The 26,065-nt window shown below is 47.5% G+C and overlaps 1 protein-coding gene across 2 annotated transcripts; it reads left to right on the top strand.

The window, feature by feature from the left end:
* Positions 1-5,539: 5,539 nt before the first annotated feature.
* Positions 5,540-18,017, top strand: tspan17 (tetraspanin 17). Of its 2 annotated transcripts, XM_047019792.1 has the most exons (9): positions 6,081-6,109; positions 10,588-10,638; positions 10,776-11,006; positions 12,578-12,724; positions 13,487-13,657; positions 13,816-13,941; positions 14,057-14,104; positions 15,771-15,887; positions 16,066-18,017. In XM_047019792.1, the coding sequence occupies exons 3-9, from the start codon at positions 10,947-10,949 to the stop codon at positions 16,129-16,131; spliced, it is 735 nt and encodes a 244-aa protein (XP_046875748.1). In that variant the 5' UTR covers positions 6,081-6,109; positions 10,588-10,638; positions 10,776-10,946; the 3' UTR covers positions 16,132-18,017. The 2 variants fall into 2 exon arrangements, with proteins under 2 accessions (XP_046875740.1, XP_046875748.1); XM_047019784.1 differs by lacking the exon at positions 10,776-11,006 and having other exon boundaries at positions 5,540-6,109.
* The last annotated feature ends 8,048 nt before the right edge of the window (positions 18,018-26,065 follow it).

Raw genomic sequence — 26,065 nt, 5'->3', positions numbered from 1 at the left:
CTGGGCAGCAAAGTTGTACTAAATGGAGCAGGGTCATTCGCCCAAACTTTTGAAAAGGCTTTCATGGAATGTGTGGACCAACTTCAAATGTATATTATGTTATTCAACTCACAATACGCTGTTCAAATAATTCCCTGAACTTACACTGTTGTCTTGAGTTTTGTTGCTGTGTATATAAACAGTACTTCTTCAGATGAATAGCACCTTGAGGCAAGCATGGCTGGAGTGTAAAACTACATTCTCTGTCCTTTTTATGCAGGCAATAAAGGAGTCCCCCACAACCCCAACCCAGACCCCTACTCCCACCAGAACCCCCCAGTTCACCAGACGTTTCAGCAGCCCAGAGGGACCCAGCAGTGGGACCTGGTCCCCCAGCCTCCAGACAAGCCAGCTCCCCTCCTCCACCTCCTCCAGAGCCCCCCACACACCTATATCCAGCTCCCCTGTCTGCCCACCCTGGGAAACCCGCTGCCAATCCCCCATGGTGTACCAGACCAGCCAGCCCTCCTCCACCCCCATCTCCAGAGCCCAGCATCCATCTACAGCCACCTCCCCTGTCTCCCTGGTCAGGGAGAACCGCTGCCTCTCTCCCAGTGTCAGCAGCCTCGACTCCAAGGCCAACCATCGCATCCTGGCCAAGAACATCATCAACGCCGCCAAGCGCAAGAACAGCCCATCACCTGGCGCGCTGAGCAGCCACAACCTCCCCATCTCGCCACTAGGGGGCCTTCACCATCAGGCCTACGAACACAGCAAGCCTCCCTTCAGCCCCTTCCAGTCCCGGGCTCTGGGGGCCCAGTCGCCCCCCTTCACCAGCCCTCCTCCCACTCCCTCCCAGCTGATACGCTCCCCAGTCAGGCTCTACAACACCCGCTCGCTGACCGACTCGGACGCCTCTGTGGAGTCGGAGGACTCTGGGCTGAGGTCGCCTGGCCTGCGTAGCTACAACACCTGCCCTCGCGGCTGGGGAGGCAGCCTGAGGGTGAAGAGGGGCAGTGTCTCTACTGACCTGTAGGGGAAGCCTCTCTCAGTGAGCATTTTCAACTTTCTGAGGAAATTTGCGGAGGGGAAAGCGAGGGAGTGTACAGGATGTGGAGATCATATACGCAACTCCAAAAAACTTCTTGGGCCAAATCGTTCAGGGTTCAATCGTTAGGAATAGGAACTGACAGGAACTTGAAGGGACTGATGTTTGGTGGTGGTTTTACCAAATGTGGACTTGGAGGAATGTTCAGGTCTCCTTTTACAAGACCAGCAGAGGCATCGACAATGAGGACTTTAAAGGGACACTTTCCTTATATTTTCTCAACTCTGACCCCTAGTTTAATAAAGCGAAAGAGAGACATGTTTTACATTAAGGGAAATTAAGGGATCTTTATAAACCCAAAGTTGCTCATCATCTGTAACTTTTAATATGGACCATGTAAATGAAAGAAATAAATATGCATACAGGCAGTAATGAAATATAAAAACAGCATGAATTTGACCAGGAAAAGCATTCAATTCTACTGGAACTACTGTAGCTTACTTTGGACAAAAATATATAATTTAACCAAAATGTAATAGCTGAAGTATACCAAAGACTATGATCTGGGTTCTGCACATTGGAACAGTGTTACATAATTTCCTCCCATCACAATTAGATTGTAATGCCTCAAAGTAGAATATTATTTGGCTTTGTAGATATAGCTCAGCAGAAACATTGAGTAGGAAGGCATGTAGTGCTGCCTTGAACTGACATTTTATTTGTAGTTTGTATTTGTAATTTGTAGAGACAAGTCAAACTTAAGGGAAGTTACACACAAACACATAGAGTAGAGACCGCAGGGAGTCAAGAATGTGTAAATATAACACATATTGACAATGCATTCATTTCAAAAAACTATTTGAAAGTTGATGCAATAGTACATTCATAGAACAGACTATAACAAGCATATTAAGGTTGGAGGTAGATTCGATGAGATTAATTTCCTTCTAACATTCCATAACCTTTCTCATGCAATGGTATGGGTACATTCATAATGGTATATCGTTAGAACAGTATCACAAGGCCTAAACATTCATTGCTGTATATCATTTTTTTCACCCAGTGGGAGAAAAAAGCTTCACATGCATAATCAGCACAGTGCAATAACTCATTTATCACCTCTGTGTACAGCATGTATGTTGCTTCATGTACTCCATTTCTTCAAATGAATGTATTGTTCTACAGATAGACTGGTAGAGAGAAGTGTTGAAAGAGAAGACGTATGTAGGTATTTGAGTTGGGGACCAAAACACCTATTCAATAAAACCCATGTTATGTTTACAATGAACTATAAGGAAACCAGCTGGTTTGAGATATTCTCACAGGATATGGTGTCCCTCGTGCTTGTACTGTCAGCAGTGTTTGGCTGAATAGGGCCTGGACCATGAAACTGTACCTGTACTGGAACTGTCGTGCAGCAACAGGGAACTAACTCATTTGTGGACAACAAAGACATTGCTAGGAAATCTATTGTTCGTAGTTTTAGAGACAATTGTGAGTGTTTCATGTCTGAGGATGAATATTGAAAGTGTTTGACAAAGAATCATAAGGTGGAGGATGAGATGATGTTGCTGGACAATAACTGACTGAACTGAGTTGGGATGAATGGAACCAGTGAGTAAGGATGGGTGGTATTTCACCTACAATACTTTAATGCACACACACTCATCTAGTCTCTCTAGATTTTTTGTTTTTACAATTTTCACTTTTGCACTTCTAGTCATTCAGCTCTGACGGCACAGTTTGGTATGACTTCCAATGTCTCAAACAGGTGTCATTCACACCAAAGTAATTCTGCCCGCCTCACACCCTCTGTAAAGGGTAAGACCGACCACACACTGAACACATTGTCCCATAATGGCCTATCAATGTTTTCAAAGCAATTATAGCAGGAAATGTGACCGACGTTCTTCAACTTCCAGCAGGCCAAGGGGTCACATATATTCCTCTGCCCCCCCCCCCCCCCGCCCTTAGGGGGACAGGGGGACTAGGGCACACACAGGAGTGATCACTGTCATGCTCCTCCGACACGTACACAGGCGCATCAGCAGATTTCTGAGTGTTTAAACGGATGTGTCTTTGGAGTGACAGGGACACCTGTTGCATGGTGACTTGGCACCTTGGCAGAATTGCCCTGTGGCTTCCATCACGGAGGGCTTCCACCTAACCCTGACTCCTGAACTCCCATCCCGGCCAGCATAGCCAAATCTATGGACAAATAATCATCAGGGTTCTTTCATTTTGTTTAGATTTTTTTTTTTACAGGGGGCACCTAAAAAATGGGTTGTCAACCATTAATGTCTCCTTACTGTAAATAAGTCTTCCCATCCTTGACCTTGTGTTGTTTAAATTAATGAACACAAACAAAATAAAAGTGATGACACTCTAATTACAATTATTTTGTGTCTGTGGTGTGTTTTCTCCAGACTCCCAACAGATCATTAAATAAAAACCTTATTCTTAGTATCTTATAATGTTCAAGACATGGTGGTATGAGTTTCAGTGCCCAATTGCAGCTTAAATGATCAGAATTAACATACAAACACATTAAAGCATGCTGTGCCCTGGAGCAAGGAGGGAACCTATAGGCCAACCAGTTGTGATAAGAGAAGACCATTTCAGAAAAGTTGTTTTGGCTGAAACTGTAGCCCAAGCTAGTGTAGCTTCAAAATGCTGCATACAAGCATAACGTGCCGGCTCTCCACTGCTGTTGAGTCCTGCACTTCTGGAGTATTACATGGGCATCGACTGCCACCTGTAGGACTATAGATCAGTTCCAACTTAATCTGATTTTGTGAGCCTCTATCGTGAATGTTTTATTAGTCCATTAAACTTATAATTTACTTAACAAGTATTAAAGTCGCATTATCAGATATAATGCTATAATACACGTATTAATTGTTATTGCATTGTTTGACATACGGGTCAATCCTGTTAACCGGTGCCTTTTGGACCTGGTAACTTCTGAAAACGAAATTATTTATTTTTCATGTTTTTAACATTTAATCAGGAAAGAGATATGTTTAACTGTTTGGAAAACATATTGGCCAAGCTCATGCACTTAAATCCTATAATTATGGGCATTTCGTTCAGACATGGACCATTACATTATTCCACCCTGTTAAGACATATGAATAACAATCACAAAGTTTAAAAAAATGTAAAGGCATAACAATATTTACCTTTTCTTGTCCATTATATGTCCCTTGTTGCAAATACATGACAAATATTGTATGCAACTTATTATGTTACTACATTTTCTAACAATATTTCCACCCTGTTAGCTGTACACACCTAACAGGGGGGAATTTTGTTAACTATGTTAGCCCTAGCTCTGTGAGTGATCATGATCTAGCTAGCATGAGACCCTACATGTATACAGCCTTTTAATTCTTATATAAAACCATATTTGAAATTGTAAAATGTTATTTATTTTCTTAACAAAGTAGCCTAACAGGGTGGAAATTTAAGGTTGTGACGAACAGGTTGACATTATGAAACTTGGAAAAAAGATGAATCTGAAAGTTCATCCTAACTTCAGTTGGCCAAGTTGAATTCCTGACACAGGAAATGATATAATTTCATGAACTTTGTGTCATGGGAAGTGTAGGCTACTTTCTTAAGAGGGAAAAACTACAACCTAACAGGGTGGAACTTTTTTGGGGGGACACAAAGTAAATCCCCCCAAATAGGGTTTAATTTTTTTTTTTTTATAAAAAATATGTCTAAGTAGAAAGATTTTAACTTGGTCTACAACATAATGAGCAAATAATTTGAATATTTTATTATTTAATGACTGATATTTATTGTAAGAGTTGATCATTTGTGATGGGGACATGGCAAAACATGGCAAAATTAACATGTGTACAAAATACAAAAGTGGTTAAAATACAAACTAATTGTCTTAAAGACACTTTTTGGTTATTTATATGATAAGAAAGACCTACACCTATAATTAAAGCCTTTTAGAATAAACATTTGTAACATTTTACAGCAATTACGAAGTAGGATTTCCTGGGGACATTAAAAGGCACCGGTTAACAGGATTGACCCATACAATACTATTATCGTGTACGACTCGCAAGGTACAGTAGTTTAATTATATCAGATCGCTGAGTGAATATGAATATACAGTATCCGTATGATCATTGAATGGACTAGTTTAATAATCTCATCCCTTCCCCCGCGAGGTGTTACCAGTTTTGTTAAAGTCATGCATACTGCATTTACCTGTATTCACATGTGACGGACACCCGAGGGACTATTTGGCAGGGCAAACGACACATTAAACCTTGTCCGTGTTCAATCTTAGCTATATAATTCATATTTTTGATACACAGGTTTTAATGCGTGATTTCTAACCTCTTTGCACCTCAAGATTGAGCGCAGTTTGTCTAATAGGCTACATCTTACAAATATATTTGTTCCACTTGGTCCAGACAGTAACATCGACACTGCTTCAAAGTGGCCACCAGAGTTCACTGTTCCAACCTTCCAGCGCACAATGGCTGGGGATGCGTTTCCTTATTTGACAGCGAGGGTTGTTGTCAGAACATTCACAACAAGGTAGATGCTGAAAGAATAAATGCAGCAATCGAAAGGAATTCACGGCAACTCTACAAAAGAAAAAGTGTTTTGATCTCACTGAGCGTTAATATTTTTGCCACAAGAGTATTGATTCAACGCCGAATTCATGTTTTTGTCGCTACCTTTCAAAGCGCCCAAGGATTTGTTGTCAACCAGCAATACCTACAGTAAGCTGTCTAGCTAACTAGCTAGCTAGCTGGGTACCTCAATGGCCAAGTGTCTCTGATTTTAATAAGCTGGCTGGCTGGCTAGCTTACAAGTTAGCTGGCTAGCTGGCTAGCCAATGTTTCCGACTGAGTGTAATGGAACGTTAGTTATTTAGCTTAAATGCTACACAAGTGCATCAAAATAAGTTATTAAAGTGTATTAATTAGCCTAGCTAGTTTGCTAGCCTCAACGCTTGGAAGAATGAGTAGAAAACATCATCATTTCAAAGGAGCAGAAGTAAGCTGCTGCGTGAAATACTTTTTGTTTGGATTTAACATCATATTTTGGGTAAGTTGACTTTCCGTTGATAAGTTGTCTAATAATAATGGACTTTTTGTAGTTATCCGTTTTATAACACTGTTGTTACATTGTGACTGGGATGAATGACAGTGTGGTGGGTTGACCAAGTCAGCGTGGTACCAGAAAGGTACCGTCACTGACACCTAGTATGCCGCAGTGAGTAGATGAAACTAAATAAATAAATCACGGTTAAATAATTTATCAGGAAATATAACTGCGATGGTTTTGGCCTGTGCATTTGCATAATGCAATCTAACATGGATTTGCCGAGATATATCTCACCATTCTAACATGATTGTAATGTTGGGTTTTGGAAGGTCAATTGGCAATACATCCCGTGTGTGTGTGTGTGTGTGTGTGTGTGTGTGTGTGTGTGTGTGTGTGTGTGTGTATGTGTGTGTTGGGGAAGTCTGTGTCAGAGAGAGAGAGAGAGAGAGAGAGAGAGAGAGAGAGAAAGAGAGAGAGAGAGACAGAGAGAGAGAGCATGAAGAGATAGTCGACAGTGACAGAGAGGGAAAGACGCAGAGATAGTTGTGTTCCCTCTCAGTCCTTGTAAATAATAGTCCTTGTAAATCTTTTGAAACTAGGGGAGCCTATGTGTATTGTTGTCGGTAGCTAACGGCCCCTACACATCCTTTTAGTCTCAGCCTTGACTATTAACCTGTTGTAATGACTCCTTGGGGCTTATCTCGTCGTAGTTCAGCCTCCAACAGCCACCCTAATGACAGTGAGCTATGGGCCACTGGAGCTCCTGGATCGTGGGCATCAACACAAGCCGTGTTATGGAGGCTCACTGCAGGCCTGAGAAGTCACAGATCTCAAAGCGAGAGTTGTGATTGTGATAAACACACCCGTGCATCGCAAACCTTTCTCCATTTTTCAAGGGGAAGGCGTCACACGCCACCCCATACCCACAGGTGTCTTCCAGAGGACTGGCTTGTGTTCCCACATTGTTCCCGGTCTGTCTCCTGTACCCTCCAGCCTTCAGCCAGCCACCCTCCTCAGCGCTGGGGTTAGCCTGCCCCACCGAGGGGGCTTGCTTTTCCCACCACACCCCCACGTCCCGGTTCTCCATCTCTGAAAAGCATCTCTGTTCACACAGCCTTCCCCCCCGCCCTCCACGACCATGTCTCCTCTGCTCTGCATTAATATATCATGAGTGTGGGTGAGGGAATGGTGTTTCTGGGTGGGTCTTCCCACACAGTGTCTGGGACTAAAGGCCATGCAGACTCCAGCGTCATCAGGCTCTCCTTTCCTCACATAGTCCTTTCAGTGCCTGGGCTGCTATTGTGCTCAGACGCAGCGTGACAGTATTGTTTGTCACACACAAACACACTGAATGTGTGAGAACAAAGGATGTGTGTTTGTGGGGTGGGGTGGGGGGGGGGGCTCTGGGTGTGTGTTTTCCTCTGACACATTAGATCCCACCAAGTTCATCAAGCAGCTGGGAGCCTCATGCCCCACTCCTGCTTCTCCGCCTCCTTAACCACCACCTCATTCTCCTCCTCCTCCTTTCCCACCTTTATCACTTACTGCTTCTACTTTTCTTCCTGGACCACCTTCTCCTCCACCTCTTCCTCCATCTCCTCCACCACTTCCTCCATCTCCACCACCACCTCCTCCATCTCCTCCACCTCTTCCATCTCCGCCACCTCCTCCATCTCCTCCACCACCTCCTCCATCTCCACCACCACTTCCTCCATCTCCACCACCACTTCCTCTATCTCCACCACCTCCTCCATCTCCACCACCTCCTCCATCTCCGCCACCACCTCCTCCATCTTCACCACCATCTCCACCACCATCTCCAGCACCACCTCCTCCATCTCCACCACCATCTCCACCACCATCTCCACCACCATCTCCAGCACCACCTCCTCCATCTCCACCACCATCTCCACCACCATCTCCTCCACCTCTTCCTCCATCTCTACCACCACCTCCTCCATCTCTTCCTCCATCTCCACCACCACCTCCTCCATCTCCACCACCTCCTCCGTATTGTCTAGCAGAACATTATCATCCCGCAGCACAAGTTTGTCACAGATATGAGAGAGAGGGAAGCTCAGCCACCCACAATGATCTGTGGGCTAGCAGCATCCCAGAACTGTGGCCTGCATCGCAGCAAATCCCCGTGGACTCTTCCTGGAGGGCTGGGGCTCTCCTGATGGGAAGTTCGCTGTGTTGTAATTTGGCGCTTATTGTCCTGGAATGACTGAATCACATGTCTGACTCATCTCAGCCCTCCAGTTCTCCTGCAGCTCAGAGACAGAGCAGCATGTTCCGGCACGTTCTGCGTTTCCGTTTGCCGACGACGAGCTGCGCCTCGTGTGTGTGTGTGTAGGGGGGGGGGGGGGGGGGGGGGGGGAGGGGCTGGGGGTACAAAAAACTGGATCGGTTAGGGAAACCAGAGGTAAAATGCCAAAATGTAGGTTAGAGTTGAAGTCTTTATGCCGACATCACATCTTCTTTTTTACTTGCAAACAATGCTGGTGAACGTCACACAGCCGTTTGTGAAGAGGTTGCATAGTGTAGGCTGGCCTGTGTCTCAGAGACCACAATGGGGGATTGAAAGTGGTCCAAAAGGGTGACTAAAACACAGCCCCAGAATAATATCCAGCCCAGACTAATTGTGCAGTAACTGTATTAGCAGCAGACTAATGAGAGCTGTGTAGATCTGTTACAGCTCCTCTTACTGGAGCTTGTCACTGACACGCACACTCACTCCCATGAAATAACACCCAGCCCCCGTGCCCAGAATAGGCCCGTTCCTCCAACGAGTAATTAAGCGTGTTCTCCACCCGGGTTGGTGAGATGTGTAGGAGCCCAGCACACTGTAATTAAGAGCTCCTTAAGCTCAAACCAAGTGGCCCAGCTAACTAGATTTCGATCTGTCTTATCAGCCATGGAGGGTTCTTTCCTGGCCTGGGTTGTACTGACTGACTGGGGTGTTCCTGCTTGGCGGATAGGCAGGTATTGTGGTTCTGGGAAGGTAGCAGGGTTATGTAAGCAGCTTGGTGCCCCCTGGTGAATGCATCAGCCGACACAGTCACGGTGTGTGGAATGAGTGGAAATGCTGAATTTCACGAGTTGTTCTGGAGTTTGTTCCATGTTGATTGTCTCTGTGCCAGGGAGGTGTTCTGAGTCACTGACACACCAGTGTGGCGTGTTAATGGACCAGTGTTAGCTGTGTGGAAACAGGGGCTTGGGGAGGGCTGTTGTTTGAAATCAAGTGCGTGTGTGTGTGTTTGTGTGAAGCATCACTCATCCTAAGGCAGGGATTGTCCACAGTTCAGTCGAGGTTAATAAGATCGTCTGTCTCAGAAGGACATCACATCGAGAATCAGTAATCCCAGCGGCACCCTCCACCCAGCAGCTATTACCATCGCTGTACACACACCTGCACACTCTCACTGTGGTCCTTCAGCCTGCACCTGCACACACACACACACACACACACTATACTACACACGCCCTATCTGATCTCTGATTGCCTGATTTACCCCGGCTTTCTCTGGAGCCCCTCAGTCCTAGACTCCCTGCACACTACCAGTCCTAGTACAGACTCCCTGTATACTACCAGTCCTAGTACAGACTCCCTGCATTCTACTAGTCCTAGTACAGAGTCCCTGCATACTCCCCTGGCTGAAACATTCCATGGAGAGTGACTAGCCTATATGGCTGTTTATTGTAGGCACTTGGGTGGCGGTTGCATGATTCTGTTGGGCTGTATGGGACAACGCAAATTGAATTTCTAGGCCTGTGGCTTGATTTAATTTAGCTCTAACAATGAAGGCCTAATGCATCTTAATTTAAAGATAAGCCTTTGTGTTGGGCTATATCAGGCTATTGTAACACGATTATACAATTCCAACGGTCATCTGCTATGAATCACAATAAGAAACAAAGACGTCTGCGTTGGCTAAATTAGGCTCGTTGAATTGGAACAATTCGTTAAGGTCTATCCATGTGAATCGTAGAAGTGGACCATTCGATGATCTTCATAATGAACCGTCTCATAACGGAGCACACATCAGGGGCGACTGGACGTGTGTCTGCGTGTCTGTGCTTAGGTGTGCTCGCGTGCGTCGAGAGGTGGATTGGAAGTGCCTGATTCCCACACAGGTTACCAGTGACGCAACAGCCTGAGTCTCAGGCATGTGTCTGGGGCTGGCTGCTGCTGGTGGTGCCAGGGCCTGCGGTCCACCCAGAGACACATGGCACTGGCAAAGACAGGCCTAGCCTACAGGAACTCCGGAAATCACAGTCTTTTGGACGGGAACCTTGAAATGAGGCCAAGGAATCTGTTCAAAGTCCTGACTGGAAGCACAAAGCCATCATTAGGCTATTCCGGGGGTCTGTGTGGAGCTCTGTGGGGGTGTATCACTTCTCAAATGAGTAGTGTTGGTGTTGTACAGTTTGACATCTAACCAGTCTTTTCAACATGATGTGTGATTGTTTTTCAGTTACTTGGAGCTTCGTTCCTTGCAATAGGACTGTGGGCATGGGCGGAAAAGGTAAACACACACACACACACACACACACAAACAGACACACAGGCTGAAATGGGAACAGCCTACAGTAGAATACCTCACATTCCATTGCTTATTATTGTGGCTGTTACCTAAGGAACAAACCGAACTTCTTTGCACAGTGAGTTGAGCTAGAGCCGAGAGAAGCCACCAGTCGACAACCCTGAAGCCCAGGCTGTTCGTCACGGTGAATCTGGGCTGGATCTGATAAACCAGTCAGGAAAGGTCAGGATGGCCCCAGAGATAGCCCACCGTGAACTCCAGTCAGATAGCACTGTGACAGCAGCAGTAGCATGCCGCTGCAGAAGCATAGCACAGGGGTGCTGGCAGGATGTGTCCAGGCATGCTCTGAGGTAAAGGTATACTTTATGACCCAAGTTTCTTTTTTTTTTTTTTTAAGAGGCTGTAAACGGCTTGTTGTGTTAAGGTAGCGAGCTAACATGGCCTTCCACCCCTCTCGGAGTGGGAATGCTCTTGGTGCGTTGCGAAGCCTGACATGGGAACACACCCATTTTGGTTGTGCCTGCAGCCTCCCCGCGGACCCAAGGCCCTGTTTACAGTACGGCCGCAAATAAGCAGCCTTAATAAGGAAACACATGCTTGTCATTATATATCATCATTTTCATACACACAGACATAGTCGTTAATGTCTGCGTATCTGAGACCGTCAGTCTGGAAACGAGGATTACATTGCAGTTATATTTGTCTGGAAGTCGTGGTGGTGGTGGGTCGCCTTATCTCTTTATCTTACTAGAAACCAGAAGGTCAGACTCTGCCTCAGCCCAGCCCTGCATGAAACATGAGCCCTTTCAGGCCTCATTCCAACTGATTTAATGATTCCTGAATGGTCAATCAGCTCGTTAATTAGCTGGAAATTAGACCAAGTCGGAGCGTAATTGCAGAAATAGTGCCGCCGTTCTGTAATCGAAGGTAATTACCTGTCTGGGACAGAGTCCATCTGTGTATGACTATGGAAATGATTCGCAGGGTTTTAACGATCAATCACAATTTATTAATTTTTCTTGGATCCTTGTGATTAAAATAGTGGAACCCACCCTTGTTGTAACTAGAATGATTGTGAGAAAATTGCGGTATCTATTCCAATCGGCCCAGAGCATCCATCAGCCTGCTTTAACATTTACATGTATTCATTTAGCAGACACTTTTATCCAAAGCGACTTCCAAGAGAGAGCTTTACAAAAGTGCATAGGTCACTGATCATAACAACGAGATTGCAACGAGCCCCAAAACATTGCCTACAGCCAGAACATGAAGCATACATTGTGAAAAGCAAATAAGGGCCAATGGGAAGAACCAGAAGAGCATGTAATTACACAAGTTACAATTAAACAACATGAACCTCAAACAAGAGAATGCCTCAGACGTTTATGACAAAAATACTTCCGATATAGAAATAAATACTGCTGTTGAAAGTTCTATCTCATCCAAAAATGGGGAGGAATCAGCACGACCAGGCTCCGTCACAACACAGCCAGTGTTGGGGGCAGCAGTGTTCCTATCCACCTGGGGAGGAGGGCTCCCAGGTGGAGCCTGTGGACAGACAACCCTGCCCGGCCCATCCAGGCCCAGCCAGGCCCAGCCCAGCCTGGCATGGAGACCTTGACTGGCAGGCCCGGTGGTACTCGGCACTCTAATTGTTTCAAGGAAATGTCAAAAGAAGGTTGTCTTTAAGCAGTGTTGGAATAGGGCCCAAGCCTGGGAGAGTTGAGTGCCAGACACAGTGGCAGGAAGATCACTTCTAGGAAGGGTGTGTGTGAAGGATGGGGGGTTGACGTCAACGTCTGTTCACGTAAGTGAGAAACAGTGGCTACTTAGAGGAAATGCTTAAGGAAGGATGGGTTGTTTATGTTGGATCCAGGCCCATGGAACAATATGCTCATTCTCTCTCTCTCCCGTCCTCTAGGGGGTGCTGTCCAACCTGTCGTCCATCACAGACCTGGGGGGTTTCGACCCCGTGTGGCTCTTCATGGTGGTGGGCGCGGTCATGTTCGTCCTGGGCTTCGCCGGCTGCATCGGCGCGCTCCGGGAGAACACCTTCCTGCTCAAGTTTGTGAGTCACCTCTGCCTCGCTCCCCCGCCTCGCCTCGCTCCGCCGCCTCGCTCCGCTCACGCCTTCGGTCGCTCCCACCTCGGCTCCGCAGCTGTCACCGCTGACGGCAGATATGGCTGGCCCTTGCCTGGGCTACGGCCTCGACTTGATTGGATGAGAGCGTGTCGCCGGTCGCCGTAGCTTTATTGATAGCCGTGTGAGGACGACTCTTTTAAAGAGGGGCTTAATAGCTTCTGGCAGGCCTGTCTCTCCTTGGCCATTACCCTCCCTCCCCCCCACCTTCCAGCCCCCAAGCCTATTAGCGTCTCTGTAGCCCAGCTGTTAGGAGGGGGTGGGGGGGGGGGGGTCGGCAGGGGGAACACAGGGAGCTGATAGTGTGCTTTGCAGGCTTGGGGATGTTGTTATAACCCCCCTCCCCCCCACCCACGCTGTTCAGCAGTGCACCTGTCTCCCCCAGCGTTTACAGTAAGTGATGACATAATGGTGCGTGCGGGGCCACAGGGCTGCAGCCGTGTTCTCATTCAGTCACACAGGAACCCCCCCGAGACGGCCTTCCCAAGCCTGCACCCCCATCTGTCAGAGAGACGCTGCGGGGGGCACCCCCCCCCTCTCACACAGACCACAGCGCTGCTATTAGAGTCAGGTGGAGGTGGGACTGTGTTTGAGGATTCAGGTGGCTGTCTGGGAGAGTGTGTGTTTGTGAGAGAGTGTGTGTTTGTGAGAGTGTGTGTGTGTGTTCTGACCATTCCCTCCGTCCTCCAGTTCTCCGTGTTCCTGGGCCTGATCTTCTTCCTGGAGCTGACGGCCGGCATCCTGGCCTTCGTCTTCAAGGACTGGATCAAGGACCAGCTCAACCTCTTCATCAACAACAACGTCAAGGCCTACCGGGACGATATCGACCTGCAGAACCTCATCGACTTCGCCCAGGAATACGTACGAACCCACCTCCATATACGGAACCTCGATTAAACATCCCCCTCTTACCTCTGCCCAAGTCGGGGTAGGATCTGGCTCCATTCCTGGAGCACTACTGATTGGCTCCTGGTCCACCGCTCCCCCCGATCTCTCACCTGTCCCTCCTGTGTCTGCAGTGGTCCTGCTGTGGAGCTCACGGGCCAAACGACTGGAACCTGAACATCTACTTCAACTGTACTGAGCTCAACCCCAGCAGGGAACGCTGCGGAGTGCCCTTCTCCTGCTGTGTGAAGGATCCGGCTGTGAGTGACACACACACACACACATACACACCTTCAGTCATAACCTGCCAGACAGACATACATCCCCGTTAACCGCCTGGGCCTGGTCGTGATCGCTCTCCCTGTTCTGTTCCAGGAGGACGTCCTGAACACACAGTGTGGCTATGACGTCAGGCTTCAAGGGGTGGGTATCTGTTCTCTCCCCCGTTTATCCGCCATGACGCTCTGTTTACCGGATCGCTTCCTGTCTGTTACGGGACCACTTCCTGTCTGTTACCGGACCACTTCCTGTCTGTTACCTGACCACTCCCTCTCTGCTGTCCCTGTCTTCTCCTACATGGTTCAGGGATGAGGAGAGGGTGAAGGGTTAAATAGCTTTCCCCGGCTCCTACTCGTCAACCCTGCTCCTCCGCTCCGCTCTATGCCTCAATAACAGTTTGCTTCTCTGGCAGGGATAATTGGTCTCCCGTTATAGCCCTGAGAACAGCCTTACTACTCTCTTTAATTGGGGACTCCAGTTGGTTATGCCAGTTCACCGCCTTCTGTCTCCCTCCCTCTCTCCCTTTTCTCTTTCTCTTTTTCTCTCTGTTCCTGTCCCTTGTTCCTGCTTTCTGTCTATTCTGTCTATTTTTTTCTCTCTCTCTCTCTCTCTCTCTCTCTCTCTCTCTCTCTCTCTCTCTCTCTCTCTCTCTCTCTCTCTCTCTCTCTCTCTCTCTCTCTCCCTCTCTGTCTCTGTCTCTGTCTCTGTCTCTGTCTCTCCCTCCCTCTCTCTCTCTCTCTCTCTCTCTCTCTCTCTCTCTGTCTCTCTCTCGCTCTCTCTTTGTCTCTGTCTCTGTCTCTCTCTCTCTCTCTCTCTCTCTCTCTCTGTCTCTCTCTTTGTCTCTGTCTCCCTCTCTGTGTCTCTCTCTCTGTGTCTCTCACTCTCTCTGTCTTCTGTGTCTCTCACTCTCTCTGTCTTCTGTGTATGTGGGTGTGGTGCTGACAGCTCCCAGCCCTGCAGTCAGCCTCCATTCAGCCAGTAGGACGCCATTGTAAACACTCCCTTCTGTCATTGAACCAGTCTCCACAGCCTCCATGGGAACTCTATCTGGGAGCAGCAGTGAGTTCCTGTGGCAGATGTGTTTGTAGAGGGTTGGGTCTGGCAGGGGTAGGGGGCAGGAAAGGAGACAAACAGGCAGAGAATAGCACGGCAACAAAAACAGAAGGTTAAAACAGCTCCAGGGGAAGTCGGAACGACACGCAGACTTCCTAGCCTTTCGATTGGCTGCCCGGGGAACTCGGCTGCCCTTTGATTGGCGGAGAGCGAAGTTCTCATTATTCTTTTTTTTGTTGTTGCCTGGGAACAAAGGCTTCCTTGGTGGAGTGTCCTGGAGGCCAACAAAGACAGCATTGTTACGAGGTCCCTTTCTCCTCCACCGATCCTAGTGTCAGTGACACCGGCCCTTCTAAAGGCCACCTTGTCGCCTGGGCACGTGGGCGTGTTCCTCTGCGGCGCTCTGGGGGCATCGAGGACGGAGAGAGAGCCCCCTCTCCTCAAGTCACCCCCCCCCCCCCCTCCGTGAAGATGATTCGATTGGTTCTACAACGCTGTGATGTGTTGGAGTTCTGACTGTCTGTCCGACATGATGCCCACCTCACGAGCAGTGAAACCAGCAAGCAGCGTGTACACACCATCACACATGGGGCGTGGGTTTCCTGCTGCAGGCATCACACAGTCGCAGGCTTGGGCAAGGGGTTTGCTCTGACTCGACGGTAGTCCAAAGGGCACTCTTGACTGTGTTGATTTGCTCCCTGTGGCTCTCAAATGTCTTTCTCACGCTTTTTTCTATTTGTTATTATATCCTGAACAGGAGCTGGATCAGCAGAAGTATATCTACACAAAGGGCTGCGTGGGCCAGTTTGAAAAGTGGCTTCAGGATAACCTCATTGTGGTGGCTGGAATGTTTGTGGGCGTTGCACTTTTACAGGTAAATATCATCCTCCTCCAGGGCAATGATCGTGGATGGATGTTGGTTTTTTGTAGTCGCTGCCACCTGCTGGTGGAAAAACTCCTCACATACACCCATTGTCACCGATATCACTTCCTGTAGAGGTTCCCAGTGAGTGAGGTGTGATTAACATCACTTCCTGTCTCCCCGCGAGCAGATCTTCGGGATCTGCCTGGCCCAGAACCTGGTGAGCGACGTCAAAGCCGTCAAGGCCAACTGGTGATGTGGTCAAACTGAGGAGATGGAACCCCATGCTGCCAAGCCCCCCCCCACCACCACCACCACCCCCCCCCCCCCCCCCCCATCCATCCCTCCCTCTAATTGTTCAGAGACTCCTAAGAGCACTTGTTTACTGTCTTGCCAGGCAAGGGTTTACACAAACACACACACAACCAGGGGACCCCTGTGGATGTCTTATTAAGCCAACTGGAGGATCAGACTCCACTTCTAGATCCTTCTTTGATTCCCGTCTTCAGTGAGGTGTGTTGTTGGACAGCTACCAGACTGGAAGAAAAGGGATCAGGCCTCTCATCTGAGTTCATGAGTAGCATAGTTGCTTCATTCCTCTCTAAGGTATTTGACAAGCCGTTCTGAAATGCCTTTAAGGTGTGGTTGTTAAGGACTACCCCACTAAGACTCCCCCCTCCAGGATGTGAAGAGATGGGTTCTGACTGCCTATCTTTCTCACTGAGTCATTTGATGTCATATTGACCTTGTATGATGTATACACCACTAAGGAACAATCTGGTAGGCATGAAGCCACTTTTGCTAAACCCCCTTGCCAGAGAACAGGAGCCAGCTATTGTACATCTCTTCTACCAGGCCAAGAGGGAACATTCCTATCGAAGAATTTCAGATGTGTGTTGATTTACTTATATATATATATTATTTAATTTTTTTCCTTGACATGGAGATGTTTTCAGCCAAGGGCCCCGTTGTTGTCTCACGCCAGAGAGGTGTCGCACTATGATGACATCATCGTATCACCTGGGCAGGCGGGCGCGGGGTGGGGGGGAGGGGTCCAGTCTGTGTCCTCTCCTGGCCTGAGAAGGTCAAGCGGTCACATTCATGTCTCTTCCCAGGCCTCTGTACCACATCAGAACCTGTTGAGTCGAGTCACACACACACACACACAGACACACACACACACAGACAGAAGGAGGACCGCGTCCCCAGTTCCACTCTGTTCTCCATGCTAGGTTCCTGCTGGTTCCCATTGGGACTCAGCAGCACTAGCTGTGTTCTCTACTGTTCCAGGTTCTGGAAGTGGCTAGGGAACTATGTGGGAGGGCAGTGTTTTGGGGAGGTCCACCTCTGGTTGTTCTCAGAACATCTCTACAGCCCAGGGTGAGGCAGATATGGGCACTGAATACTTGACTTACTGATCCAACTCTGGTCTTCTGCATCCATGATCCCTGTGTCCTCCAGCACCATTTGAAAGCTCGGGGACAAGCCAGTTATCTGTAATCTACTCTTTTTTTTTCCTCTTTTGTTTGCCTTGGTGTTTTACTTACTCGTGTCTGTACCTAACCTTTCTACTAAAGGTATCTCGTAAATAACTGCTCTTATTTTTTTTTTCTGTAATTAATAACACAGATAGATTAGTCTCTTTATGATAGCAAGATATCTCTAAAATAACATGAATGCTGCTTTGATGTTGACTTAGATACTTCATATATCCAGTAACCAGACTAATCTAACATGGTGATGGTAAAAAAGAAAAGAAAAATAATGCCATATTATGATAATAGTTACTATGCATAAAGCTGAGGTATCATGGAGTACTTTCTACTTGTTTGTACTCTGTCAGTACAAAGTTTACACTTTGTATTCCCTGTGTAAATGTCCTGTCTGGGAAGCATCTCCAGTCGTGTCGTGTCTGCGTACCTCGCAGGCCAGTGAGGGCAGCTGCAGGCATGGCCACTGTAGGGCAGGCTGGCTCCTTGGGGCCCCACACCCAGAGGCCATGTATGACCACTAAACCCATAGCTGTTCATGTTCTGGAGCCAATGTGTAGCTGTTCAGGGAGCTGTGTCGCCCCCCCCCCCCCCCACACACACACACAGACACACCCCACACATGCACACACATGCACACACATGCACAGCACGCACACCCCACACACACACGCATGCAAACACACACCCCACACATGCACACACACACCCCACACTCACACACACACCCCACACTCACACACACACGGATCCGGGCGCTCGTCTAGTCTGATTGAGCTTCTTCACAAAGGAGGCCTCATCCAGCCTGATTGCTCTCCTCAGATCAGGTCGGTGCTGGAATGTGGACATACTTACTCGTGGGCACTGACAGCCATGTCCGTGCACTCCACTAACTCCAGACTGGGACTAGGACTAGGGCTAGGACTAGGGCTAGGGCTGGGGCCAGGGCTGGGTGTGACCTAGTGCAAGGCTTGCTCCCGCACCAGGTTTCCCCCGGTTCTCATATCATTGATCCGACAGAAGCCTTCCTCTCCCAGAGAACCACAGGCTTCACTCAGATTTGTTTGTTGAGATCCAGACTTGGGCCACACTACCAGGTGAAACCACAGACGCCATATTAGTCTGCCTTTGGGGAGACAGATTGTCTGGGTGTGTCCAGGACCCAGGTGTTGAGCTTCTGCTGCGGTCGAACAAAGCAGACATGGATATGGTCCCGGTGGGGCCTCCACTTTGCTTGATTACGATAAAGAGCAAACCGTAGCCATGGTAACAAATCCCGAAACGGCTAACTACACCGCTTATGTGAAACGCTACCTGTCAGGGCCTACTGTATACTGTATGTCTGCAGGCGGCAGAGCGATGGCTCGTTCATTAGAAGGCCATATTGTTGTAGCACCATTAGACATGATCTCATTGTTTCTCCTGAGGAAGAGTTGAGGAGTGGGGACTGTAGGGTGGGTTTTGGGGTGCAGAATCATTTGTGTCCTTGATGGTGATATTGGCCTTGCAACATGATAGCCCTTGATCGGCTCTCCTCCCCTAGGGCCTTCTAGTCATTCCTGCGCAGGGGATCGTCTTGCATATCATGAATGTATTTGTGGAATCAGGACAGGACGTGTGTCCGCCCTCTCTCAGCCTCGCTCTTCATCCTGGGGTTGTTCGACACACACCACCTGTTACAATGAAGGAATGGGAATCAATAAACGATGACTTTGTTACGTGATTACAATCCTTTTCTCGGTGAAAGCAAATGGTAGCCTGACGTTGTCATACTCATAATTCTAATTCAAATTCAGAATATTAATTCTAATTCAGAATATGAGTCTGAGAACTCTCCGTTGGGCTGAGAGTATGGGGCGTGTTTCAACCGAACTCGTAAAACAAATGCCTCTCCGCTCAATTGGATAGACCTACAACCAATCAGAGCAACGTGATGTTGTTGGTTGAAAACGAATTCAACCCAAGCACTCTTTGGTGACGTGGATGATTACGTTACTGTTGATCATCTGTCCATCATCGTATAAAGCCCGCCCTGACAATTTCATGGTCCGAACAGCTCCTGTTCGGACATAGTTTTTCCCGAACAGAGGTTCCCCAGACCCAACTTCTCGACCAATTTTTTTTGTGGGCGGGGCGAAGTTGGGCTGGCAGCCAGGCTAAGCAAATGGTACAGTAAGCAGACGTTCTGGTTGAAGTGTGTGAGTGAGTGTGTGAGTGAGTGTGTGAGTGAGTGTGTGAGTGAGTGAGTGTGTGAGTGAGTGTGTGAGTGAGTGTGTGAGTGAGTGTGTGAGTTCGTAGTGCGTTTAAACTGGACCGTTGTTTGTGTGTCTCGTGCATTTCATTTCCATCCTATGCATTCCATCTGTTATCTACACTCATTCATTTAGAACCAGTGGTTTTCTTACAAACTGATACATATCCAGCACGAATGTTTTCACAGTTTCAGTTGATTCCCGATGTGCATTTATGAATGACTCATACCAGTTTTACCTTGAACGTGGATGACATATGGGTTGTGTTGTATAATAAGAGCATGGCTGGTAACTGCATTGCATAACCATCGTTGTTGACTGTACAACTGATTTTGTGCGAACATGGAAGTAAAACATTCACGTTTACATTGTCTCCGATGTCCTTCCCCCTCCCCCCCAGTCTACCTCATTGCTAATGCTGGGCTACTTTGGCTGTGATAAAGGAAGGTATTCAAAATGATCTCTGACTTTGGGAGCAGCTTACAGCGTCATCACACTTTGGAAAAGGTAAACATAAGAAAATAAATATTTTCACTGCATTTTCAATTGTCCATCTAGATAAATGCAGTAGCGGTTGATGAGGTTTAAACAGTTGCACAAGACAGCAGCAGGATTGGCACTACCATCTGACTCTCAGTGGACCCAACCAGACCAAGCATTCCTCTTTAATGTCATAACATTATAGATTCATATTCAAATGTTAAATGAGTGGGGTGATTTTTTTTGTCATTGCTTAATTCCATTTTCTGCCTGAGTCCATGTGTTATATATTCAGTAGAGCAGAATGTAAAAAGATACTATTACCCTTCAGTTGATAAATGTTCTCAGTATTTAGAATTCATTTTCAAGGGTTGCCTTGCGAACTGTTCTGAACTGTCCTAAAAATGCTTTCTGAGATGGAATGGTCTATTACACAGTCTATTGTGTTACGAATTTGCTTTTTCATATTGAATAAAGATATGATGCGTGCATTTCATCTTTCTGTCTTCTGTTTGGCTTTCTTCCAAAGTATAAAAATAAGACCTGACACATAGAGATGTAAAAACCTAATCACCAAGGAGATATTTGTTCTCGATTGAAGGCTACAAATACACTTGTGTCTAAGTAGGAATGCAGATAATTTAATTAAGCAACTATGCTGGAGAAGCCAAGTGCTGTAATACCCCTCCACTTCAAATGAGCCTATATTACAGTGTGAACTGAAGGCCTGCACGTGCACCGTGATAATCATCCACTAGACGGAGACAAATCGTCACAATCCCTCATCCTACAGAAATTCACCAGTGGAAGCCTCACAACCAACGCTTCTGATCTTCCTGACAATCACAGTTCTTCTACAAAGTCCAGTTTTTTAACCAATCATGAGTCTCCTTGACCTGTATTTTGGACCGACACCACGACGTGTGGGCCTGATAGGCCACATCCAAAGGCTACTGAAACCTGACTGACAGTTGTGTTACCCAATTTCCCTTAGATTTTGTGTGGGCATACATTGCCTAACGTGTTTAAAGCAATTAACCAACTCACTTTCATTTTCTGGGGATTCTATGTTAAGTGTTTTTGAGCTGTTCATGCAGGCTACAACCTTGAGTCAGCTAAGCCGGCCATCTCATATCCGCATGATATCCTTTCATAATTCAAAACCAGAAATATTAAATACCACTTAGAAACATAATTCCCTGACGTCCCCTCAAGACACGATTACATTTCCTTCATGTTGTAAGTAAAGCAATTGAATCAACAGATGATTATCGGGGCTTTCTGTTATTTTAAAGAAGACCTCTCCATAAACAACCCCCCCCACACACACACACACACACACACCAGAATATTTGGTGGTGTTTTCAGGCAGTGGGAGACTTTCTTATTGCATGAGCAGAGAGACCATCACTCTGTTCCTCTTAAGCTTCCTTGTGGGCCACGTTCTGCCCTCTGAACCCTCAAGCAGACAGATGATCTCCACCAACCTTATTCCTAGGCTCACAGCTGTACTACTGATCTTTCCCTGAGGTTTACAGAGAATCTGTAGTTGTCCATAACCCAACCCAGGAGGACGTAAAGCCTTATACCATGATCAAAACCACAACGAGAGGAGCGATGAGACATGACCGAAAAGTCCCACCAGATGGATGTGGGCTCAAATGCTGTAGCTTGAGAAAGGGTAGATCATTGCTTTGACAGATAACCGGGTGATGGGGGGAGAGAGTCCCTGAATGCCAAAGATGACCATACAGTTGTTCTCTGGGCTGATGAAGAGTTTCCTGGTTGGAAATAAAAGGAAGTCCGATTAGATTTCGACTGAACCAGTCGTCCTCATGATGGTTCATGTCACAGAGATGATATAAACTGATGGTAAGCAGACACGTCCTTCTTAACGATCTCTGAAACAGCCCGCACTGAGCTGTTTGTGATGTTTCAAACAGAAGTCGGAACATGTCAAGTCTCCTCTAAGATTACTCCAAATAATTACCCTGCCTCACTCTGGCATTTACCTGAGAGGAACAGCAGTTTGTCTGGAGGGGAGGTAGAGAGGTTGAGGTGCAGCTGAGGTGCGTACGATATCCTGATGTGAACTCAGAAGAGACTGGAGCTGGGATCATTTATGCAACGTTCCCAATCCTAATTGGATGCACATGTGCACGCCATGATTGGTGTGTGATATTTATTATGATGTTGAGCTATGAGTCTGTATCGAGCCAGGAATGTCCTGTCAGAAGAAATTCTTTTTTTCTCCCTCTTCTTTTATCTTGTGAAGTGTCACCATAAACTGTCTGATAGCCTTAGCCATGTGTACAAATCCTTTTTATTTTCAAAGAAAAGCTAATTATTCAATTCTTTATTGTTTTATAGCCATATAAGCCATGGTAATATGGTTTATATGATAATAGTCGTAAGGTGATATGGATGTGTTTCAAACTTCCACAATGTGTTTTCCTTCAAAATATCTATCAGAAGAAGCCGAAGTAAACTATTTTCTCAGAATAGCCAAAGACACCTGACTTCTACTGCTATGGGGTCAGGCTCCACAAGAGACCTGTCAAGTGATGGCTGCCAAGTGGGGATGGATTGTATTGTGTCACAGAAGCATTATACTGTTCCAATAGTAATATCTGCAATGGACCCCAGCTGGATCAATCGGGACTTATAGCAGACGCCTTATGTCTGGAAATTAGTAATAAAAGCTGAAAATATGGCATCTTTGCCATTTCAAACCTCATTCATCCACGTAATGAAATGAGCAGCAGTTTTCGTTTCTTTTTTTCATGTGTGGAAAATGGCAGCTAGGTGCCCTGGGAGAGACGGGAGGGGACGGAGCAGATTGGCTGATTATGTCTGTCGCTCTTGAAAAGCGTAAGATTTTATTTATGAGTCTGAACCGTCCTTGGTGAGGAGCTTGAAAGGCTTCCATTCAGCCTGCTATGTCGTCACATCTGCGTCATTTAACTTGGAGAAACAGCCATCACATGACTGGGCTCGTCTTTTCCTTTTCATGTGGTGTGATAACTGAGGAACTCTTTCAGGCTGGGGGAAAGAGATGCAGAGCGAGAGAGACTGAGACAGAGATAAACACAAGAGAGGGAGGGGGGCATGTGTGAGAGAGAAATGGGCTTCTAGGTGTTCAAGTGGAAAGTAGGACGATACCAAAACGATATTTCCCTGCCTTAACCCAGCCTGAAGACCTATGGTTGATGGGAAAACAAGAAAGAAAAAAAAGAATTCCTCTGCTGAACTCCTGAGAAAATCGAGACGGAGGAGTTGGGCAGGAGGAGGTTGGGGAGGGAAGAGGCTCCAGGATTCTTGAATGGAGGGCAGTGATTCCACATGAACTTTTACATTACTAAAACTGTTTTTGATCTTTCCCCTAGTAACGCTGGGAAGGGAGACCTCCCGAGCAGCTGATGGCCTTTGTGGTGTTGGCCGAACGGGGGAGTGAGATGATGACAGGAGAGACCCAGAGTTCACAGCATTAATTTTGGCCTAATGGGCCTGATTGGATGATTGTGTAATTGAATTGGACTTTCAGTGGTTACCAGGAAGCAGAAATCTATTGAATCAGAGCTGTATTCGATTAATGATAAGGTGGGGGATCAGGGGGTGGGATAGATTGATGGTGGAGGGTATGTGTGTGTGTGTGTGAGTGAGTGTGTGTGTGTGTGTGTGTGTGCGAGGGGTGGATGAGGGTGGGGGTAAGTGAATCTCATTCCTCCAGACTGCAGGCCCATGCCTGTTCTCGCTCTCCCTCCGCCTCAATCACAAGGACGTTTCATCTGCTGATGAGCCCACTCAACGGTTAAAGGAGCCTTTAGATAGTTCGGTGTGAGCAAGTGGAGGAGAGCAGCTTTCCACAGAAGACATCTTTCCCTCTGATGGGCTCTGTTTTAAATAGACCCCAATCACATCGGATGCACAACAGGGTCACTGGCAAGAATGTGTTCAAAAGCTTTCATTTGGATTGGGAAAAATGACTCCAAAGCCGGTGAACATTCTTCCCACAAAAATTCTTATACTAAGCTGCTAAGCAACGGCAACTCGGCAAGGCTTGTTAGCAAATGTTTTGAAACCTGGGTAGCGGCATGCGATATTTTTAGCCTTTTCCAGGTTTTCCACCTGACATCTTAATTGGCTGGAGTGAGGATCAGAGCCCTGTGGCTCCAAAAGAGAGGCTCCAGTGTTGTAATAATATCTCTTCAGAATGACCCCATTCACCCACACTCCAAACACTCGCAGGCACCATGAACTCAGGGTTAGAAACAAAACACTTGTATGGAAGTGGCCATATTTGTAACAATGTGTAAAGCTGGTTCCTCTAACCTGTCCTTGGGTCTTTCACCTTCGTCACTGAATAGAGACAACAGAAGAGGGAAATAAAGGCCTTTCTTCAAAGCGTCCTCCGTTAAGCCTGTTAATTTGACACGGGTGTTGTCAATGACGTGCTACCACTCTGTGACACTATAAGCCAATTATAAAATACTACTTCAATGAACTCTCGGTACGTACTGTGCTGGAGTGTTCCCATGGAAACTTCATAAAACAGACTCTTGCCAAGAAGGTTACTGTCTATGTCAGACAGCTATCAGCCCGCCTGCAGGGCTTCACTGCAGGGCTAGCACCCCTTACCAGGGAAGTTTCTCCCAGCTGTGTGTATGAAAGCGGAAAGGTGTTTTTCAGTGCTGAAATTGAATGTGGAAGTCGATGCGCGGCTTTCGTTTTGATGCTGCTCCGAGGTTGTCATATCACATTAAGATGGATGCCTGGTGGGAGGCGTTGCCAGGAAGGAGGATGAAGAAGATCCCTGCCTCACTGGAAGTTGGATCAATATGGCTCTCTTTGTATCCAACTTAGTCTCTCTCTCTCTCTCTCTCTCTCTCTCTCTCTCTCTCTCTCTCTCTCTCTCTCTCTCTCTCTCTCTCTCTCTCTCTCTGTGTCTCTCTCTCTCTCTCTCTCTCTCTCTGTGTCTCTCTGTGTCTCTCTGTCTCTCTTTCTCGCTCTCTGGCCTTCTCTCTATATGTCATGAGAGGGCTTCTCCCTCTCTCTCTTTATCTGACTTTCTGTCATCTTCTCTCCCTTTAACCCTATACCATTCCTTCTCTCTGTCTCTCTCTTTTTCTCTCCGTCATGAGTTTCAATTCAATCAATACTGTGGTTAATGAATTAGTAAAAAAAATCAGCTTGACGACTACATAATACACGGGAGTCCCTTTCCATTGAATCAACACATTCCAACATTGTATGAATTATTTTATTGCTTCTCATATACCATGACAAGCATTGATACCAATGACAGCAGCAAAACTGTCACTTTCCCTCTCGCGTCAAGTGTTCAACAAGCAGAACTCCTGTTTGTTTGACGAACACCCTTTCCATGTCCTCCACTCAGATCATTCACACACGTTCTCACCAGAGGGCGGGGAGGGGAGGGTGGGGAGGGAGGGGAGGGTGGGGAGGGGAGGGTGGGGAGGGTGGGGAGGGTGGGGAGGGGAGGGTGGGGAGGGAGGGGAGGGTGGGGAGGGTGGGGAGGGAGGGGAGGGTGGGGAGGGGAGGGTGGGGAGGGTGGGGAGGGTGGGGAGGGTGGGGAGGGGAGGGTGGGGAGGGAGGGGAGGGTGGGGAGGGTGGGGAGGGAGGGGAGGGTGGGGAGGGGAGGGTGGGGAGGGTGGGGAGGGGAGGGAGGGGAGGGTGGGGAGGGTGGGGAGGGAGGGGAGGGTGGGGAGGGGAGGGTGGGGAGGGTGGGGAGGGGAGGGAGGGGAGGGTGGGGAGGGTGGGGAGGGTGGGGAGGGGAGGGTGGGGAGGGAGGGTGGGGAGTGTGGGGAGGGAGGGGAGGGAGGGGAGGGTGGGCGTCAGGTGACGGACGGAGTAAGGGCCGTGAGGTGCCGAAAGGGTTGTTCTCGGGAACCTGATCAATATCCCATCGTCTATACATCACCTCGCATTATCGTCCTTCGTCGGTCAG

Source organism: Hypomesus transpacificus, chromosome 1 (assembly GCF_021917145.1).
Source record: "Hypomesus transpacificus isolate Combined female chromosome 1, fHypTra1, whole genome shotgun sequence".
Taxonomy (NCBI): Eukaryota; Metazoa; Chordata; class Actinopteri; order Osmeriformes; family Osmeridae; genus Hypomesus; species Hypomesus transpacificus.
Note: the sequence above shows the minus strand (reverse complement) of the source record. Positions and strands in the feature narration are given on the sequence as shown.

What these genes read in the sequence shown, in the direction of transcription:
- tspan17 (XM_047019784.1), top strand. Translation starts at nt 6,023, where the DNA reads ATGAGTAGAAAACATCATCATTTCAAAGGAGCAGAAGTAAGCTGCTGC. An exon ending in TGTGGGCATGGGCGGAAAAG is followed by an intron (nt 10,639 to 12,577) that starts GTAAACACACAC and finishes CCCGTCCTCTAG; the next exon opens with GGGGTGCTGTCCAACCTGTC. An exon ending in GCTGTGTGAAGGATCCGGCT is followed by an intron (nt 13,942 to 14,056) that starts GTGAGTGACACA and finishes GTTCTGTTCCAG; the next exon opens with GAGGACGTCCTGAACACACA.